The sequence below is a fragment of the Macaca mulatta genome, chromosome 19 (assembly GCF_049350105.2).
Source record: "Macaca mulatta isolate MMU2019108-1 chromosome 19, T2T-MMU8v2.0, whole genome shotgun sequence".
Lineage (NCBI taxonomy): Eukaryota > Metazoa > Chordata > Mammalia > Primates > Cercopithecidae > Macaca > Macaca mulatta.
This window is the reverse complement of record NC_133424.1, coordinates 46,987,683-47,006,984: the sequence shown is the minus strand read 5'-3', so window position 1 is coordinate 47,006,984 and position 19,302 is coordinate 46,987,683. Positions and strand designations below refer to the sequence as shown.

Below are 19,302 nucleotides of genomic sequence, written 5' to 3'. Positions count from 1 at the left end.
CCAAGGCGACCAATGAAAGAGAGGAAACAAAAGTACCCGGAGGGAGGTGCTTCACGATTGGCTGGGACGACTGCCTGCCCGACAGGGCGCGTTTGATTGGAGAACCTGCCGCGTGTAGCAGTAATTGGCAAGATCGTGCACCAATGGGAAGGATCTGAGGCTGGGCCTGAGGTTAGGAGGTGATCTAAAGTACCCTCGCTTAAAAGTCCAGGTTTTTAAGCGCCTTCTTGCTGCAGAAGTCCTGTCCCGACTCCGGTCTAACTACCATTCTTTCTGTTGCAGGGGCAATGGCGTGGGGGCGGGGGGCGCTGTGTTCCCTCTCTAACAGCTATTCCCCCATCAGTTGGGCCAATCAGACCGTCCTGGTGGTCATCTAACCACTTACTTCTTGCTGCAGGAGCAGCTGGTTGCATCAGTTGCCAGGTCTGGGCTCCTGGCCGAGGTAGCGGGATCAAAATGAGCTATTTCGAGCCCCAGCGCGCGGCCCCCGGGGGGCCAGCCTGAACTGTTCATGTTCGCGCCCCCTGGCCGGTGCACACCAGAGGCTGAGTCAGAGGCACAGAATTAGGCCCGGCCTGCCGGGGGACTGGGCCCAAGGCCCGGCTGAGGATGAGGGTAGGGAGGGCCTCTTCTATGTCCTCCTGACATCCTGGCCGGGCTACCGCATTCCCCAGGAATCTGCTCCTAAGACCTCCATCTGCGTCATCCTCAGACCTGCCAGCGGGGAGGCAATGGATTAAAGGGACTGGAAACTCTTCTGTGGGCCTCTTGGGCTCTGGGCCCCAATCACCGCGCTGTGCTCCCCACACCCGCAAGGCTCCGCTGCCTCAGCCTTAGTTTCCCCTTCTGGAAATTGGGGAATCTTCATGACATCTTCTTGACAGCATTTGCCAGGCATCCAGCAAGCGCTTAATAAATGGCCAAGTCATTGTTTGGGTTTCTAAATAAGGCTCTCCTAATGGCCGGGTCTGGCCACGGTCCCAGTGTCCCTGGGCAGCCCTCCGAGGGGCCGGCACAGGGCGAACTATAAATCGGCGGCTGCGCACGCAGGAGCACTGCAACGCGGAGGAGCAGGATGGAGATCCCGGTGCCTGTGCAGCCGTCTTGGCTGCGCCGTGCCTCGGCCCCGTTGCCCGGACTTTCGGCGCCCGGACGCCTCTTTGACCAGCGCTTCGGCGAGGGGCTGCTGGAGGCCGAGCTGGCTGCGCTCTGCCCCACCACCCTCGCCCCCTACTACCTGCGCGCACCCAGCGTGGCGCTGCCCGTCGCCCAGGTGCCAGGCCTGGGGAGGGGGCGAACTCGACCACTTCCAATGCCAGGGGTCTGGGGCAGCCTGGGGTAGGAACGTGTGAGAGAATGTTCCTTGGCCTTGGGCGGGGTGGAGAGTCCGCAGCTCCGAAGGGCTTCCGGAGTTCCTGGGGAATCTCAGAGGCCGGCTCACTGCAGCGGGTGGGAGGTTCCAGTCGCTCTTAGGGGTGTGTGTGTGTGTGTGGCGGGGGGTCTCAGCTCCAGAGAATAGAAGGCCTGGGTCACTCTAAGGGGAGTCTTGCTTACTCTGAAGGAGGCTGGTGACACGGGAAATCTGGGGAAAAGGAGGCGGGCAGTGACTCCCAAGGGGAAGGAATGTTCTTAGTCTCAGGGAAGAGTTGAGAGACTGTGTGCAGTGGCCCGGTATCTCCAGAAGAGGAGGGGAGGGCCCTGCGACTTGAGGAAGGGTTCCTGGCCACTATGAAGTGGGGGAAGGCTACCAGTAGGTGCTGAGGTCCCGTGACTCGACTGGGAGAGTAAGCAGAGGATCCTGGAGACGGGGGAAGGGTCATCTCGGCGACTTTGGTGGGACTGGGGGAGAAGGGACCCGGGGCTCTGAGGAGGGAGCTGGGGAATCAGTGCCCTGGGGGGCACGATGACTTCGGATTCGCTGACACCAGGGGAGGGCACAGGTTCCTGACCTTGCAGGGGAAGGGAGCCTTATCACTGCAGGGAAGAGGGCAACCCCAGATATTACAGGGGGAGGGCGAATCCTCGTTATTCAGGGTGAAGAGGTACTGGGTGACTCCCAGTAGGAAAGCGGACTGCTCAGCTCCGGAGGCCAGAGTGAGCCGCGGCACGGAACCAACGGGGGTGGGGTCTCCCTGGGTGGGTCCCGCGAGCCTGGCCCGGCCGGGTAACAGTCCCGCCCGCGCCCGCTGCGCGCAGGTGCCGACAGACCCCGGCCACTTCTCGGTGCTGCTGGACGTGAAGCACTTCTCGCCGGAGGAAATTGCTGTCAAGGTGGTGGGCGAACACGTGGAGGTGCACGCGCGCCACGAGGAACGCCCGGTGAGCCGCGGCGGGGGCGGGGTTGGAGCGAGTACGCGCGCAGCAGGGCCAGAGGGGCGGGGCCGCTCAAGCCTCCCTCCCCTCCAGGATGAGCACGGATTCGTCGCGCGCGAGTTCCACCGCCGCTACCGCCTGCCGCCTGGCGTGGATCCGGCTGCCGTGACGTCTGCGCTGTCCCCCGAGGGCGTCCTGTCCATCCAGGCCGCACCAGCGTCGACCCAGGCCCCACCGCCAGCCGCAGCCAAGTAGGGGGCTGGGCCGCGCCCGCACCCCGGGAGCGTCCTCAGGCTCCCTCTATTGAAGCCGATCTGACTCCGCCCAGCCAGATGTCCCGAGCGCGCCAAGAACTGTCCTCTCACCCACTCCTGGATTCTGCCCTGACCTCCACCCTGGACACTGCCTTGATAACCTAGACCCTTACACTGACACCCTCGCTCTCACACCTCCTCCAGCTTTCGGACCCCACACCGACACCTCGCCGGCTTCCAGACCCTACCAGCACTACCCTAACCCTCAGCCAACAGTCTCAGCCCCACCGACCCACTTTCTTGGCATATAGCCCCACTTAAGACCCCTTCTCTACTTCCTTCTGAGTCCTCTACGAAGATATCTGGGTACTACATTTCCATCCCTTCCCTATTTTGACACCAAATTATGGTGTAGACAGCCCTCCCCCAACCCCAGGCCTGTCAGGCACAATCCCCCCACCTCCCAAATGTCCTGGACTGCACAGACTTCCCACTCCAGACCATCCAGGCCTGGTTCCCAAGACCTGATCCTTCCCCTACGACCAGACAGTCCACAACTGCCCCGCTCCAGCCCATTTTCTGCTGTGAAACCCCAGCCAGCCACACCAGACTCTGGAACCCTCTTCTGACCACCCTAATTCTTGGACACCTATCCCAGGCCAACCAGAACACCCAACCACAAACTGTACAGACTCTCCCACCCAAACCTCCCCAGACTCTGCACGAATGTCCTAGGCCCCCTCCCTAACTCTAACCAGACCCCGTCCCCCTAAGTCCCTTTGTCTTGACCCCCAAGTCTTCTTCAACCAGATAATCCTCGGCAACCCACCTCTCACCCTCCTCCTCTTCTCCTTCAAGACCCAGCTGAGCACCGGCTCTGATTCCCTACAGCCTTTCTCCCTGCCACCACTCCCTTACTCTTTCCCAGGCTCACTCTCCCAATAAATGTGCTAGAGCTCTGCCAACTGCTTTGTGTCTGGGCCAGGAAGGATGGACCGGAGCAGACACCAGTGTGGAGTTGGGGGATGTTTACTGGGGTGGGGGGACCTGGGAACATCACTGTCGTTCGTACATCTCTCGTAGGATCTTCATGCTTTCTGAGTAACGAAGCTGGTTCCGATGAGAGGCCTCCTTCCACCTGGGGAGGCAGAGGGAAGACTCAGCAGTTGCAAAAGGCCCTAGGAGGGGCAAGCAGGTTGGGGGACGCTCACCTCTGACGGATGCGTTTCCAGCGCTGCATGTTGCGATAGATGAGTGTGGAGGGTGAGGGCTCGGGCTCAGAGGGCTGCATGGACAGAGAGGCCAGGTTGAGTAGACATTCCTGAGCCCCACCACGTGTCCCATAACCCTGGGCCAGCCTGGCATACTCACCTCATCGTCAGGGGTGCCCTGCATCTCAGGCTGCAGTGGGGATGGGATGCGGGATCTGCAGGCATCTCCAGGTGGCCCGGGGGGTGTGGGTGGCGGCAGCTTGTACACATCACGACTCTTGCTGTTGTTGACCTCTGAGCCCTGGGGACACAAGGGCCCCAAGCCAGGCCCAAGAGAGTCAAAGCAGAGGGGCTGGGAATCCACATTCATCCCTCCTGCCTTTCCCAGCAACAAATGGCATGAGGGGCTCACTAAGGGACTCAGACAGGAGGCATGTCTGAAGGGCAGACACCTCAACCAGCCAGGGGGTCAAGTCCGCCTGCCCCAGGGACCCCTGTCTTCTCCTATCCAGCCCAGAAACTCCATCTACACCTGTCAGCCCAGGGAGTCACGTCTGCCTGCCTCAGGGAATCCTGTCCACGGGGTCACATCTGTGCCACCTAGGAAGCTCTGTCCATTTTTGACAGCGTGAAGGGTCCTATATGTCTGTCCTGGGGACCCTTGTCTACCCTCCTGGGCCAGATGGCTTATAGACCCCCATCCGTTCCTGCCCAGCCCATCTGCTCCTCAAGGCCTGGTGGCCACTTCTGTCTGTACTAAGGACCCTTGTCTAGCCCCTCGGCTCTTGGGAACCCCTGATCTTGGAGATCCACATCTAACTGCCCAGGGTAACCCTGTTCCCTGTCCCCCAGGCCAGGTGGCTATGTATGTCTTCCCTAGGGACCTCGATCCACACCCCAGCCTAAGGGTGCACATCTGTGTGCCTGGCCGGATCCAGGATTCATGTGAGGGACCTGTGTCTGTCTACCCCTCTAGCTTAGGGGCAGGATCCTTTAAGCCTATCCACCCACTGCCCTGGCACCAGGCTGCTGGGCTGGGGTCCACTACCCATCCCACCTCCTCATCCTCAGGCAGCGGGGGCAGGGGTGAGCTGGGAGAGCATTCGCGTTCGCGCACAGAGGGGCTGTTTCGCATCCAGGCACGGCAGATCGGGTACAGTGGCGTGTTCTCGCTGAACTGGGCCAAGTCCACGCTGCGGTCGAACAGCTTGATCACATATGTGTCTGGGAGGGTGGGGATGGGAGGTGTGTGAGCATCCTCGCATAGGCCCTCAGCTCCTTGCCGACCCTCTAGGGCCACCGTCTACTCACTGGATCGCTGTGGCCCTCCCTCAGCCAGCCCATCATCCATCTCCCTCCTCTTCTTCCTCCGCTGGTGGGGGAAGCGGGCAGATGGCCTGCGTAGGGAGAGGGAGTGTCAGGACTGGGGTAGGAGCTGAGAGCCTCTAGTCAGCTGGCTGGGACCCTGCCACCTTACCTTTTGCCAGTGGCTGCGATGGAGCAGTCCCTGTGGGGAAAGACAGTTGACCCTCAGACAAATGCCTGTGCAAAACCCTGCAGAGGGCACCCTGGGGATACTGGTATCAAACCTGAGATGCTCACATGAACCCCACTTGCCTCTTGGGCCTTTTGTCCCACCCATACCCGTGGGGGTCTAGGAGGCAAATGCGAGGGGACCTAAGCTTCTCCTGCCGCAGGGTCTTTGTACAGGTGGAGTGGTCAGGACTTTGATGGAGGTAGTGCTGGTCAGGGCTTGGATAAGGGAAGAAGTTACCAACCACAAACCCTCAGCTCCAAATCCAATCAGAAAAACTCACTTATTATGGGTGTCTGAGGGCGTTTTCCCAGCTTCCTCATCCAGACGCTCCCTAGAGGCAGAAGCGATCTCTCAGCTCAGTGTTCCAGGGCCCCAGAGAAGGAAGGCACCGAGCAGCCTCTCCATTAAGCACCTTCCTCCCCAAGTCAGCCTCTGGGGTCCCACCCAATCCACCCAAGATCAGAGGCCCCAACCTGCCAGGGTACCTGGCCCTGTGACCCCACGCTGGCCTACCTGTCCATGTGACTCTTCTCCAGCAGACACTGCAAGACGGCATCCAGTTGGTTCCGGGCTTTGGCCATCTCCAGCTCTGGGGCAAGAGGGAACCCAGCAGGAGTCAGCTCCCAGGCCCCAGCTAAGTGGACAGCGGACTGGGTCAGGGAGGGGCATGCGTGCCATCTGCCCTGGCCAATCTCAGAACCAGGCCCAGGCAGCCTGAAAGGGTGCAGCAGGCAGAGATGGCTGGAGTGATGCCAAGAGCTCTGAGTTCCAGAGCTGTCCCGCCCAATCGCACTGTGACAGGAGGCAAAGCCAATCACCTTACCTTATGAGCCTTTTGGGTTTTAAAAAAATGTGTTTTAATATGATATAAATATATTAGAAAAAATTATATAGAGGTGGAGTCTCACGATATTGACCAGGCTGGTCTTGAACTCCTGGATTCCAGTGAGCCATCTCGGCTTCCCAAAGTGTTGGGATTACCGGTGTGGGCCACTGTGCCTGTCCCAGTGGCAAGGTTTAAATACCTATGTATTATACATGATAACTCACTGAATTATCACAATAACTCTTAGGGGTAGATGTGATTTTTTTTTCCTTGAGAAAGGATCTCATGATGTTGTCCAGACTGGTTTTGAACTCCTGGGCTCAAGTGATCCTGCTGTCTCAGCCTCCCAAATAGCTGGGGCTATAAGCACGTGCCATAGAGCCTGGCTCAGATAGATATTATTTTTATTCGTATTTTAAAAAGAATGAAACTGAGGCACAGAGATGTTAGGCCACATGCTCAAAGGCACACAGCAAAGAAATTGCAGAGCTGATTATTTGAACCCAGGCTGTCTGGTTCCAAAGCTGAAGTTATGAGACAGAGGCTCAACCTGAGTGCAGAATCTGGTTGAGGCAGTGGTATAACTTTATTTTAATTAATTAATGTATTTATGTTTTGTGAGACGGAGTCTTGCTCTGTCACCCAGGCTGGAATGCAGTGGCATAATCTTGGCTCACTGCAACCTCCACCTCCTAGGTTCGAGCGATTCTCCTGCCTCAGCCTCCCAAGTAGCTGGGATTACAGGAGCCCGCCACCATGCCTGGCTAATTTTTGTATTTTTAGTAGAGATGGGGTCTTACCATGTTGACCAGGCTGGTCTCGAACTCCTGACCTCAGTGATCTGCTGGCCTCGGCCTCCCAAAGTGCTGGGATTACAGGCGTGAGCCACCACACCCGGCCAACAGTGGTATAATTTTAAATCTGAATTCAATCTGAATGAGCTGACATTTAAAAATTGGGAGATTTCTTTTCTTTTGAGACAGAGTCTTGCTCTGTTGCCCAGGTTGGAGTGCAGTGGCGTGATCTCGGCTCACTGCCACCTCTGCCTCCCGAGTACAAGTGATTCTCCTGCCTCAGCCTCTCAAGCAGCTGGGACTATAGGCGTGTGCCACCATGCCCAACTAATATTTGTATTTTTAGTACAGACAAGGTTTCACCATATTAACCAGGTTGGTCTCAAACTCCTGACCTCATGATCCACCCACCTCAGCCTCCCAAAGTGCTGGGATTATAGGCATGAGCCACCATGCCCGGCCAAAATTGGGAGATTTCACCTAAAACATCCTGTTTGGACTTTTTTTTTCCCCTCAGGAAATGAGATCTAGGCCCACCCTCCTGCCCAGTGAGCCTGTGGCTGCCTCCCATCATCACAGAACTTGAGGGAGTGATGATGTTATGCTGTCCTACCTTTGAGAGGTGTTTGCTCTGCCTTTCTGACTGGTGGGAGCTCTGGCTCTAGTGCTCAGAGCCAGGAGGGGATACCTGGGAACTTGCCTGACCAGTCCAGGGACTTCCTGAGAAGGTCAGGAGACACAGGGATTCAAACATAGCTCAGAGGAAAGACAGAGTGAGGGTGGGGAAGGGAGTAGCTGAGATTGCAGCAAAGCCTTGGGCGGATGCAGAGGGTACGGATCTCTCCCCAGGCCCAGCTTCTCTCCTGAACCCCCGACTTGGGCCTGAAGCCTCCCTCTCAAGGGTCGCCTCACTGTCCCCTAGTTCCTCCCTGTACCTCACCATGAATACCCCTCTCTCTCCCCTACCCCAGCCCAGCAATCCCATGACCTGTCCACTAGGCCTCCCTAGTGTCTCTCCCACCTACCTCCTCTCCACTCTATCCATGCTGGTCCAGACCTTTGCTCCCCCTGGGCTCCCACCTCAGTGTCCCCTTCTGATCCACCCTCCACAAGGCAGCCAGGGGAATCTTCCAGAAAAATAACAAACCTGACCCTGATCTTCCCCTGCTTGGAACCTTCCATTGGAACCTTCCATGACTCTACAGCACCCAGGGGTGGAGTCTGCACTCCTCAGCCTGGTACTAAGAGATGTATACCTTCCCTCACCATCATTTGTGGTCAGACCCACTTCACTTTTCTTTCTTTTTTTTTCTTTTCTTTTCTTCTTTCTTTCTTTTTCTTTCCTTCCTTCCTTTTCTTTCTTTCTCCTTTCCTTTTCCTTTCCTTTCCTTTTTCCTTCCTTTATTCTTCCTTCCTTCCCTCCCTCCCTTTTCTTTCTTTCTCTCTCTCTCTCTTCCTTCGTTTTTTGGTTTTTTCTTTGTTTGTTTGTTTGTTTTTTCAGGGTCTCAATCTATCACCCAGGCTGGAGTGCAGTGGTGTGATCTCAGCTCACTGCAACCTCCACCTCCCCGGCTCCAGCGATCTTCCTGCCTCAGCCTCCTGAGTAGCTGGGACTAGAGGCTCGTGCCACCACACCTGGCTAATTTTCTTTCTTTCTTTTTTTTTTTTTTTTGTATTTTTTATAGAGACAGGGTTTTGCCATGTTGCCCAGGCTGGTCTCAAACTCCTGACCTCAAGTGATCTGCCGGCCTCGGCCTCCCAAAGTGTTGGGATTACAGGCGTGAGCCACCGCACCTGGCCTGCCACTTTGTTTTGATAACACTTTTGCCATGGGACATCCTACATCATTTTACTATTATCTTTCTGTCTAAATTCTGCACCCCTCCCACTGCCCTTACCATGCCAGGCCTGCGATCCGGTCAGCTCTGCCCCAACCCAAAATGATCTAAGTTTCAGTTTCCCCAATGACCACAATTCCTATTTCCTAGGATTACTGGAATATAGTGACTGTGAGGATTAAGAGTGCCTGTACTTCAGGCTCACAGCAAGTATGTGTGACTGATCACTGCTGGAAATGGGGAAACTGAGGGGAAGCCAAGAAAAGAGAACTTCTCGGCCGGGCGCGGGGGCTCACGCCTGTAATCTTAGCACTTTAGGAAGCTAAGGCGGGAGGATCACTTGAGGTCAGGAGTTCGAGACCAGCCTGGGCAATATAGCGATACTCCGTCTCTACTTAAATATTTAAAAAATTTAGATTAAAAAAAAGAGAAAAGGGCCCTTCTCAGAGTTACCGGCTCAGGATTCCCCATATCTTACCACGCACCGCACTGCCTGAGCCACCACCATTCAATCTCAAAGCGACTTCAAGCGCAGACCGGGAGGGTGTGAAGGTGGCAGCCAACGCTCGCTGCCTGATACAGCGATTGTCAGGTGGGCTGCAGGGAAAAGTCGTGCAGTCCTCTTTCCGCGATACTCCCTTCTACCGGGACTCCACACCCTGTCAACCCGATGGTCCCGACAGGCCCCCGACGTCAGGGTCCTCACCTGATTTCTCCACTTTCACCTTCACGGGGAACATGGTTTGGGTCCAGGATCTGGCTAGCTGGGTCAGAGGCGCCCCAAAGGGCCTAGGGTCACAAATCAAGGCGGGAGGCGGGCGGGGACAGTTCAAAGATGAGCTTCGTGGGCCACAGCTCCTCCGCCTTTGGTTGTGTTCAGCCTGGACCATGGCCACCACCCTTCTGTGGGCGGGCCCCTTCGGCAGCAGCTTGCTCCTATTAGTTAATGCAGTCGTCAATCTTACATCCTGACCAATTGAGAGCTGCCTCTTTAGTCTCCCAGCTTTAGGTCCCACCCTCCTGGGGCTTTGCTTCCGGAAACAAACCATCGACCACCAAGCTTCCTGGGAGGTGTAGTTCCAGGTTCCCAGACCCACCCGGAGTAACAGCGCCTGCGCCGCGCGGGGCACGGTGGGAAACAAAGGATTAGGGCATCGCGAGGCTTCCCGGGACTTGTAGTGTTAGAAGGGTTGAGCAACACCAATTTAGCTCTTTACCATATTTAACCAACCGTTGGAGTCCCTTCATCCCTAAGAGGAAGACTAATGTAAAATAACGTTGGGTTCCCTTTCACTGAGCACTCTCTAGGTGACAGGTACCAGTTAATCTCTTTGCAGGTACAACTTCATTCATTTTGCAAATATTTATTAGTATGCCGGGCACTCTTCTAGGCATTGGGGACACCTTGAGGAACAGAACAGACAAAAATCCCTGCCCTAATAGGGCTTATCTTTTAAAGGATGGAAGATAAACAGTAAACAAGTAAAACATTCTAAGTGAAATGTAATAGGAGAAAGAATATAGTCTGGGCAGGGCATGGTGGCCCACACCTGTAAGTATCAGCCCTTTGGGAGGCCGAGGTGGGCAGATCACCTGCGACCAGGAGTTCGAGACCAGCCTGGCTAACATGGTGAAACCCCGTCTCTACCAAAAATACAAAAATTAGCCGGGACTGATGGCATGCCCCTGTAATTCCAGCTACTCCAGAGGCTGAGGCAGGAGAATCGCTTGAACCCGGGAGGCGTAGGTTGCAGTGAGCTGAGATCACACTTCTGCACTCCAGCCTGAGTGACAGAGCAAGACTCCATCTCGAAAAACAGACAACAACAAATCCCCAGCCCCCCACCAAAAAAAAAAAAAAAAAAAAAAAAACCCACAAAAAAAGTGTAGCCTTAAACGGACATAGGAATATCAAGGTGGTGATTGAATTTAAAATAAGATGGATGGTCAAGGAAGGATTCTCTGAGAAAGCTCTTGACTATTTTTATTTTTGCAGACAACACTTCCTTCAGAAAACGGGAAACTTGGATTTATCACACATCTTGGTCCAAATAAATCCTAGGAGGTAGCATTGTGATCTACACTTCTGATGAGAATACTGAAGCCCACAGTAGGAAAGTTATGTTTTTGAATTCACGACTACCAGTACAGGGTAACAGCCCCTAGAAATGGAAGCACTAGACCAATTGTACCACTGCATTCCAGCCTGGGCAACAGAGCAAGACTGTCTCAAAAAAAAAAAAAAAAAAAAAAGCAACGGAAGCACTATTCCTTTCTTAGTTCCTCATCTAATAGTTTCCTGCGCAGGAAAGTTCCTAGTTCAGAAGATTATGAGTAGTATTTACTGTAAAAAATGTACATCATGTCTAAATACTAAGCCTGGCACAAAGCACTCAACAAATGTTTTTAAATGTTAATAATCATTTATGCCTCAACCTCTAAAAGATCCCAGGAAGTCAGTATCGAAAGTTAGGGTCCTTTATTGGGTGATGTCAGCAGAGAACAGGGGAGATGAAAACAAGTCTTAGGAGTTTGAGAAGGGGCTCCCAGGACAGGCTCCTCTGCTCTAAGGAGCCTGTCCTGGGAGAATGAGCAGGGTTCCAGTCTGTGCAGAAGTTGTCAGGGGGTGCCCAGAGGTATGGTGAAGGAGAGGTAGTCCCCAAGGGCACCCCAGCGGGGCCGGTAGATCTGGAAGATGGTGATCCAGGAGGTGAGCACTATCACCCAGAAGAGGAAGCCCACAGCTGAGCGCCAGACATCTGTCATGGGAAACAGAAGTGGGAAGGGTTGGCCTCCTGCTGCTCTCCAGACTTCCCTAGACCAGCCTTCCCTTCTCACCCAGAGCCCCAAAATTCTGGATCCTCCATTGTCCCTTCCCACCAAGACTCCCCCGCTTCCCCCTCTCCCCAGCCACTGGCCTCCCTCCTCTGTACTCTGGACTCACAGCCTTTGATTTGGCTCTGTTCTGTGTAGGCTGGGACAAGGAAGGCCTCTCGGAAGAACCAGAAGATGTTGACCAACCAGAGAAAAGGCAGGAAAGCAAACCCACCTAGGGAGAAAGAAAAAAAAAAACACACAAACCCTAAAACCTCATAAGGCAATGAAGATCTCCAACTCCCACCCAGATCTATTTGGAAGAAACTCTCCCACACTCAAGTTCAAATGGAGATTTCTGCTGTCAGGGACTCAGGAATCTGCCTCCTCTTTGGGATCCAGCAATCTGATTCCTCAACCATCTCTTTCGCTGGACCCAAGAGTCCAGGCCCTCAATCCCCCTCCTCTCTTGGGATCCAGAAACTGACGCCCCAGCTTCCTCATTCCTCAGGACCCAGGCCCTCCCCGCTCAAATCCAGGAGTTGGCGTTCACAGGTGCTTCATCTCTTAGACTCACGAATCCAGGCCCCGAGGCCCTCTTCCCTCGGGTGCTCTAGTCCAGTCCCCTCTCTTTTCCTGGGACCCTAGTGATCTGCCCTTACCCAGGTAGTACTTCCGGCACAGGTTCAACTTCTCCTCATTGGACACTCGCTCCAGGTTCATAGCTGCGCTGGGGCCGGGTCGTCCCAAGGGTCTGCGGGGCAAGACCCAAGCCTTGACCCTAAGTAACAGATGCAAGGATCACGAACAACCACGCCCCTATTACAACAAATCAGAGATAAATGTAAAGGTGGGTTTGCTAAAAGCAGAGCATCCCCGCCCCCACTAGCAAGCTGGCTGGATTAAAGAGCTCTTTATATTTACTAGGGTGGGCGAAACGACCCCCAACTTACCGGGAGAGCTCACTTCCTCCGGCTGGGACGCCTTAGCCACTTTCAGTTACGGACGTATGCGCGAGATGCCCCAGGTTTCCCTGGAGATTGTAGTCTTCTTTGGGCGAGGCAACACTGCACGCATGCGTCGTTGAGAGAATTCCTGCCGGGGAGTCGCGCGTCTCCCACGCGCAAGCGCCCTGGGGCGTTTCCGAGAGCTTGGTAAGCGCCTGGAGGGAGCAACGAACTACACTTCCCAGCGCTCCTAAGCAACGGAAGTGATGTAAGAGCAGCCAGAACTGGAGGGCTTGGGTAAAAATGGGTGAATATTTAGCTTCGATATTCGGAACTGAGAAGGATAAGTGAGAACGGGCGCTGGGAGTGGACTCTCGGGGGGTCGAGGCCGGGGTACTGGGGTCCTGGGTGGTGGGGCGGTGTTTCTGGGGTGTCCCGCCTCCCCAGCCCTCGGTTCACCTCTGTCTTTGCACCTCTTCCAGGGTTAACTGCTCTTTTTACTTTAAGATCGGGGCCTGCCGGCACGGAGACCGGTGCTCCCGGCTTCACAACAAGCCGACATTCAGCCAGGTGAGACCCGGCACGGAGCTTCTGGAGTTAACGCCTCCTTGGCCCTTCCTCTTCTGGGGCCGTAGTCACCATGTCCCGCCTATTCCGAGTTCCTGAGGCCCTCCCTACCGCCCGGCTTTTTTTCTGATTGGACCTTTCTGCAGGCTCCTCCCACCAGTCTTCCTGCCCGTCTCCTGGGAACTTGGTCGCGCCCCCCTGCGTACACCCTACACACCGCGGCTGTTCGTCCTTGTCAGTCCCCTCCATCCCGTTTCTGGTTTCTTAGGGGAAAAGGATCGCCGATGCACTCACCATGCTTAGGCTGGGGTGCAAGCTTCCACCCCCAACCTTCATGCCTCACTCTCTTTGCATGCAGCCCTGCCCTCTGAGCTCAGGCCCCGCCCCTTTTAAATTCTGTGCAGACCATAGTGCTGCTCAACCTGTACCGGAATCCACAGAATACAGCCCAAACTGCAGACGGATCACACTGTGAGTAAGGGACCAGGCCTGGGGGCAAGGTGAATAGTCCTCAGTAGGCTACGCCCTGATTCCACCCTACCCCCCTCCCCCAGGTCATGTGAGCGACGTGGAGGTGCAGGAGCACTATGATAGCTTCTTCGAGGTGAGGGTTGGCAGGGGTAGGTTGGGTTTCTTGTGGGAGCTCAGCTGAGTTCCTCTCCGTCTTCCACAGGAGGTGTTCACAGAATTGCAGGAGAAGTATGGGGAGATTGAAGAGATGAATATGTGCGACGACCTTGGGGACCACCTCGTGGGCAACGTCTATGTCAAGGTGCTTGCTGTCCCCCACTTAGGGCCCAGAGATGGAGGCATTTCAATGCCTGATGGTGACCACTGAAGGCTCTCAGCTTGAAGTTCATCACTAAATCCAGTCCAGCCCCAGAGCTGCTAATGAGTACCCTGAAGATCTCTGAGTTCTCCTGCTGATCTCGACTGACGTTTCCTGCAGTTCCGGCGGGAAGAGGATGCAGAGCGGGCCGTGGCTGAACTCAATAACCGCTGGTTCAATGGGCAGGCTGTGCACGCTGAACTGTCTCCTGTCACTGACTTTCGGGAGTCATGCTGTCGCCAGTATGAGATGGGGTATGGTAGTTCAAGGGTGGGATGGGCACTTGGAATCCCAGACTTTGAATGTGTGGTAGGGACTGTCAGTGACAATGGCCTCCTCCATCTCTCTACGCAGGGAATGTACCCGAGGTGGCTTCTGCAACTTCATGCATCTGCGGCCCATTTCCCAGAACCTCCGGAGGCAGGTCTATGGGCGGGGACCCAGGCGCAGGTACCTCAGGACCAGCCTGCTGTGTCTCCTCATGTCCTAAGGCCCCTATATCCTCAGATGAGCCTGACCCTAAGCCCTAGTAACAACGTTCCCAAGACTCTTTTTTTTTTTTTTTTTTTTTTTTTTTTTTGAGATGGAGACTCGCTCTGTCGCCCGGCCTGGAGTGCAGTGGCACGATCTTGGCTCACTGCAACCTCTGCCTCCCAGGTTCAAGCAATTCTCTGCCTCAGCCTCCCAAGTAGCTGGGATTACAGGTGCCTGCCACCATGCCCGTCTAATTTTTGTATTTTTAGTAGAGACGGGGTTTCACCATCATGGCCAGGCTGGTCTGAACTCCTAACCTCGTGATCCACCTGCCTCACTCTCCCAAAGTGCTGGGATTACAGGTGTGAGCCACTACTCCTGGCTGACTCTTTTTTTTTTTTTTTTTTTTGAGACGGAGTTTTGCTCTTCTTCCCTAGGCTGGAGTGCAAAGGCACGGTCTCGGCTCACTGCAACCTCTGCCTCCCAGGTTCAAGCAATTCCCCTTTCTCAGCCTTCCAAGTAGCTGGGATTACAGGTGCCCACCACCACGCCTGGCTAATTTTTGTATTTTTAGTAGAGACGGGGTTTCACCATGTTGGCCAGGCTGGTCTCGAACTCCTGACCTCAGGTAATCCACCCATCTTGGCCTCCCAAAGTGTGGGGATTACAGGCGCCTGGTCATTCCCAAGACTCTTACACCCTAAGAGTAGTTCTGAGCCCCATCTGGAGACCAGTACCTAAGTCCCAATCCCCAAACCAGCCTGAACCCCTAATCCACGACTAGCCTGGCCTGATACTGGCCACTGAGTACCAGTCTGATACTGGCCACTGAGTACCCCGATGCTGGCCACTGAGGCCATGTCTTAGAACTCTAGTTATTTCAGCACCCTCCTGCCTCATCCCAGAGCAGAGAGGCAGGCCTGCAGGATCTCTGCACCACTCCTCAGCATTCTAACCTAACTCTCAACACTCCTATTCCCGGGTCACCCCCGAGGTTCCATACTAGCCACTGTCCCCGAGAGGGGAACTGTCGGCGTTCCCCTGATCACCGGCATGGCCGCTTCTGAGGCCCTGGCCCCCTTACCCTCTTACTCTTCACCCCGGACAGGGACAAATATTTCTGGCAGGACCTCTCCTCAAAGCCCCCTTCACTCTCCTGGCCCATCTTTCCCAGGCTCCTGGGCTCCATAATGTAATCTGTTCAGCATGGAGACTTTCTTCTACCGCCCTTGTCTTGATAAAGCTCTGTGTTTTGCTTCGGTATCAACTTGCTTTTGCTGTGGTTTGGCATTTCCCTCCACCCACACATGTGACGAAAAGGGGAAACAAGACTGGGTCCCGGCCACAACTTCAGCTGAGGAACTTGGCACGGGCAGCTTGGGACCCAGGACCCTAACGGTACTGGTAGGGTGGGGACACCTTTGTGCTGAAAACCTTAGCACCTCCATCTGAGGCTTATTCAAGGGGGAGAGACCTGGTTGTGGCAGGTGGGAGGAGTCCTAGCCCCAAGGAGATGAGGATTGGAAGGTGAGGTGAGGTGAGGTGCTGGGAGGTGGTCTCAGTCAGTACAGGGCTGTCTCCTCCGTCCCTGCCAAATTGAGATGGGAGTGAGTAATGCCTTACACTTAAACATTGAGTTTACTATATGTGAGGTGCTATTTCCAGCACTTTAGCTTGTTTGTTTTGTTTTTTTTAAAGAGTTTCACTCTTGGCCGGGCTCAGTGGCTCAAGCCTGTAATCCCAGCACTTTGGGAGGCCGAGACCATCCTGGCTAACATAGTGAAACCCCGTCTCTACTAAAAAATACATAAAACTAGCCAGGCGAGGTGGCGGGCGCCTGTAGTTCCAGCTACTCAGGAGGCTGAGGCAGGAGAATGGCATGAACCCGGGAGGTAGAGCTTGCAGTGAGCTGAGATCCGGCCACTGCACTCCAGCCTGGGCGACAGAGCGAGACTCCATCTCAAAAAAAAAAAAAAAAAAAAAAAAAAAAAAGAGTTTCACTCTTGTTGCCCAGGCTGGAGTGCAATGGCACGATTTCAGCTCACTGCAGCCTCCACCTCCCAGATTCAAGCAATTCTCCTGCCTCAGCCTCCCAAGTAGCTGGAATTTACAGGCATGCGCTATCACGCCCAGCTAATTTTGTATTTTTAATAGAAACAGCGTTTCACCATGTAGGCCAGGCTGGTTTTGAACTACTGACTTCAGGTGATCCACCCACCTTGGCCTCCCAAAGTGTTGGGATTACAGGCGTGAGCCACTGCGCCCGGCAGCCAGTTTTTTTGGTTTTGTTTTTAGAGATGAGGTCTTACTGTATTGCCCAGGCTGGTCTATAATTTGTGGCTCAAGCAATCCTCCCACCTTGGCCTCCCTAGTAGCAGGGACTACAGATGTGAGCCACTGCACTTGGCAAAGTGCTTTGCTTTTTTTTTTTTTTTTTAAGAGACGGGGTTTCATTTTGTTGTCCAGGCTGATCTCTCGAACTCCTGGGCTCAAGTGGTCCTCCTGTCTTGGCCTCCCGAAGTGTTGGGATTACAGGCATGAGCCACCGCACCCAGCCCCTGCTTTACTTCTAATAACGGTTCTAATTCTCCACAATAACCCTATGAGACAGGTGCTATTATTGTCTCATTTTAGGGATGGAAAAGGGAAGGTGGGTGGGTGAGGAAATGGCAGAGGTGGGATATGCATTCTTGCAATCTAGATCCGCAGTGCTCTCTCTTAGTCCCCTTTTGGCTTTGTGGGCTTCTCTGATAACCGGCTCAGTTGGGGGATGGGGACTCGAGGGTAGATTCCCGGCTTCCGAAGAGGCGTGGGAATTCTGTTCCCCGACATCATCGCGTCCTTTCTTCTGCTCGGTTTCCCCGGAAAGTGTGGCAGAGGCTCTGTGTTTGGAGGTCCCGCTATCACGGCCCCCCAGATGGGGCCTGGACGATGCCTCCTGACGGCCTTGCTGCTTCTGGCTCTGGCGTCACTGCCGGAAGCCTCCCAGTACTGCGGCCGCCTTGAATACTGGAACCCAGACAACAAGTGCTGCAGCAGCTGCCTGCATCGCTTCGGGCCGCCCCCCTGCCCGGGTGAGAATCCGAGACCCAGCCTTGCTTGGGAGTTTGCAGGTGATAGGGAGCGGGGAAGGCGTGAGGTCTGTGGGCTACGGGCCAGAGAGTCTTGCTTAGGGGTCTAAGCGGTGGGCCTTATGTAGATCACACAGGGATGGCAGGCAGAGCCTGTGCAGATAGTGCGGGCTACCGCAAGGCAACAGCGAAGGGATATGACTGGAGAGGCGGGATAGGGGCCCGGTGGAAAGGGTGGGCTTTATGTAGATAAACCGGGAGTGGGCGGAGCTCGGAGCGGAGCAGGCGGGGAATGAAAAGGCGAGCCCGGAGAAAAGTGACAGGAGCGGAGCGCACGCTGATAGGCTGGGAGCGTCCTGGAGGGGCGGGGCACGCTGGGATAGGGCGAAGGGAGAGGGCGTTGCCTGAGCAGGGGCGGGCTAGACGGCCGCGCTGGAGAGCAGCTTTCCCGCTAGACTATGAGTTCCGGGAAAACTGCGGGCTCAATGACCACGGCGATTTCGTAACGCTCCCGTTCCGAGAGTGTTCTTCTGGGCAGTGCAACCCCGACGGTGCGGAGCTATGTAGCCCCTGCGGCGGCGGAGCCGTGACCCCTACTCCCGCCGCGGGCGGGGGCAGAACCCTGAGGCGCTGCAGAGAGGTGCGGATGGGACTCCCGGCCGGGCAAGGGCGTGCCCCCGGAGGTGGGGGGCCTAGATGTAGGGAAAGGGCGTAGCCCCACGTAAGGGGTGGGGCCGTGGTTTCGGGAGGTGACTGGCCTGCAGGGGTCGGGAGCTCCTAGGTTAAGGTAGTTGGGCCTTGCGGGGCCCAACTACCTTATCAGGTACCATGTCAGATGGGATGTGGCCCCATTAAAGGGTATAAATATGGAAAGTTTGGGAGCGGGCAGGAGTGGAGTGTGGCCTCCAGCTTTACTCCAACCCCTTATCCCCAGAGGCCGGTCCCTGCCAAGGGGCCCTGCCCCCTCACAACTGGAAACCCAGGCGGCCCTAGCTCCCAGGAGCGCAGCTCACCAGCAAGTTCCATTGCCTGGAGGACCCCTGAGCCCATCCCTCAGCAGGCCTTGCCGACTTTCCTCCCGCTATTGGTGCTGGTCCTGCTCCTGACCTTGGCGGTGATAGCGATCCTCCTGTTCATTCTGCTCTGGCACCTCTGCCGGCCCAAGGAGAAAGCCGACCCCTATCCCTATCCTGGCTTGGTCTGCGGAGTCCCCAACACCCACGCCCCTTCCTCCTCGCATCTGTCCTCCCCAGGCGCCCTGGAGACAGGGGACACATGGAAGGCCTCTCTACTTCCACTTCTGAGCAGGGGTTAGTCCTGGAGGAGCCCCGGGGCGGGGAAGGTGGACTGGACGCCCACCCTTCCTCCCCTTTACCCTTCCCCTTTCTTCCAGAACTGCCCGGTCTGGGGTCACAGCCCCTGTCTCGCCTCCTGGATGAGCTGGAGGTGCTGGAAGAGCTGATTGTACTGCTGGACCCTGAGCCTGGGCCAGGTGGGGGCATGGCCCATGGCACTACTCGACACCTGGCCGCGAGATATGGGCTGCCTGCTGCCTGGTCCACCTTTGCCTATTCGCTGCGGCCAAGTCGCTCGCCGCTGCGGGCTCTGATTGAGATGGTGGTAGCAAGGGAGCCCTCTGCCTCTCTGGGCCAGCTTGGCACACACCTCGCCCAGCTAGGGCGGGCAGATGCATTGCGGGTGCTGTCCAAGCTTGGCTGATCTGGGGTTTGTTGGGCTTAACACTCAATAAAGAACTTTGTTGACTACTAAGCCCAGTATACAATTAGCACTGAAGTACTTCTTGAAGTACAATCCTAATTAGGCAAA

The 19,302-nt window shown here is 55.5% G+C and overlaps 5 protein-coding genes across 24 annotated transcripts in view; 3 read left to right on the top strand and 2 right to left on the bottom strand.

The window, feature by feature from the left end:
- IGFLR1 (IGF like family receptor 1) overlaps positions 1-19,253 on the top strand; it is a 40,978-nt gene extending 21,725 nt beyond the window's left edge. The window contains exons 2-6 of one of the 6 annotated variants that reach the window (XM_002808187.4): positions 15,761-15,802; positions 17,274-17,478; positions 17,931-18,115; positions 18,410-18,785; positions 18,869-19,253. In XM_002808187.4, coding sequence (XP_002808233.3) covers positions 17,322-17,478; positions 17,931-18,115; positions 18,410-18,785; positions 18,869-19,194 — 1,044 coding nt within the window. In that variant the 5' untranslated portion in view covers positions 15,761-15,802; positions 17,274-17,321 and the 3' untranslated portion in view covers positions 19,195-19,253. Of the gene's footprint in view, positions 1-15,741; positions 15,932-17,273; positions 17,479-17,625; positions 18,116-18,409; positions 18,786-18,868 lie in introns of those variants that run through there. The other 5 variants (XM_077982315.1, XM_077982314.1, XM_077982316.1 and 2 more) reach the window with 5 other exon arrangements.
- HSPB6 (heat shock protein family B (small) member 6) lies at positions 8-3,532 on the top strand. The gene is given in 4 exon segments (NM_001194108.1): positions 8-179; positions 1,051-1,273; positions 2,197-2,319; positions 2,407-3,532. Coding segments are annotated over 3 exon segments (483 nt in total). The 5' UTR covers positions 8-179; positions 1,051-1,075; the 3' UTR covers positions 2,569-3,532.
- Positions 3,581-9,663, bottom strand: LIN37 (lin-37 DREAM MuvB core complex component). 4 transcript variants are annotated; one of them, XM_028839240.2, is made up of 10 exons: positions 9,480-9,663; positions 9,252-9,370; positions 5,829-5,904; positions 5,596-5,646; positions 5,256-5,285; positions 5,090-5,175; positions 4,836-5,002; positions 3,939-4,079; positions 3,779-3,852; positions 3,581-3,705 (listed from the first exon to the last, which is right to left on the bottom strand). In XM_028839240.2, the coding sequence occupies exons 3-10, from the start codon at positions 5,894-5,896 to the stop codon at positions 3,624-3,626; spliced, it is 699 nt and encodes a 232-aa protein (XP_028695073.1). In that variant the 5' UTR covers positions 5,897-5,904; positions 9,252-9,370; positions 9,480-9,663; the 3' UTR covers positions 3,581-3,623. The 4 variants fall into 4 exon arrangements, with proteins under 4 accessions (XP_028695073.1, XP_014979189.1, XP_001098101.3 ...); XM_015123703.3 differs by lacking the exon at positions 9,252-9,370 and having other exon boundaries at positions 5,829-5,949; XM_001098101.4 differs by lacking the exon at positions 9,252-9,370.
- Positions 11,085-12,638, bottom strand: PSENEN (presenilin enhancer, gamma-secretase subunit). 6 transcript variants are annotated; one of them, NM_001194826.1, is given in 4 exon segments: positions 11,085-11,532; positions 11,718-11,822; positions 12,250-12,368; positions 12,541-12,638. In NM_001194826.1, coding segments are annotated over 3 exon segments (306 nt in total). In that variant the 5' UTR covers positions 12,311-12,368; positions 12,541-12,638; the 3' UTR covers positions 11,085-11,392.
- Positions 12,769-15,667, top strand: U2AF1L4 (U2 small nuclear RNA auxiliary factor 1 like 4). Of its 7 annotated transcripts, none has more exons than XM_015123702.3 (7): positions 12,769-12,802; positions 13,017-13,104; positions 13,506-13,572; positions 13,656-13,705; positions 13,775-13,873; positions 14,051-14,184; positions 14,285-14,480. In XM_015123702.3, coding segments are annotated over exons 1-7 (576 nt in total). In that variant the 5' UTR covers positions 12,769-12,800; the 3' UTR covers positions 14,421-14,480. The 7 variants fall into 7 exon arrangements, with proteins under 7 accessions (XP_014979188.1, XP_077838446.1, XP_077838444.1 ...); XM_077982318.1 differs by lacking the exon at positions 12,769-12,802 and adding an exon at positions 12,811-12,881 and having other exon boundaries at positions 14,051-14,172; XM_015123701.3 differs by lacking the exon at positions 12,769-12,802 and adding an exon at positions 12,811-12,881.
- Positions 19,254-19,302: the final 49 nt, after the last annotated feature.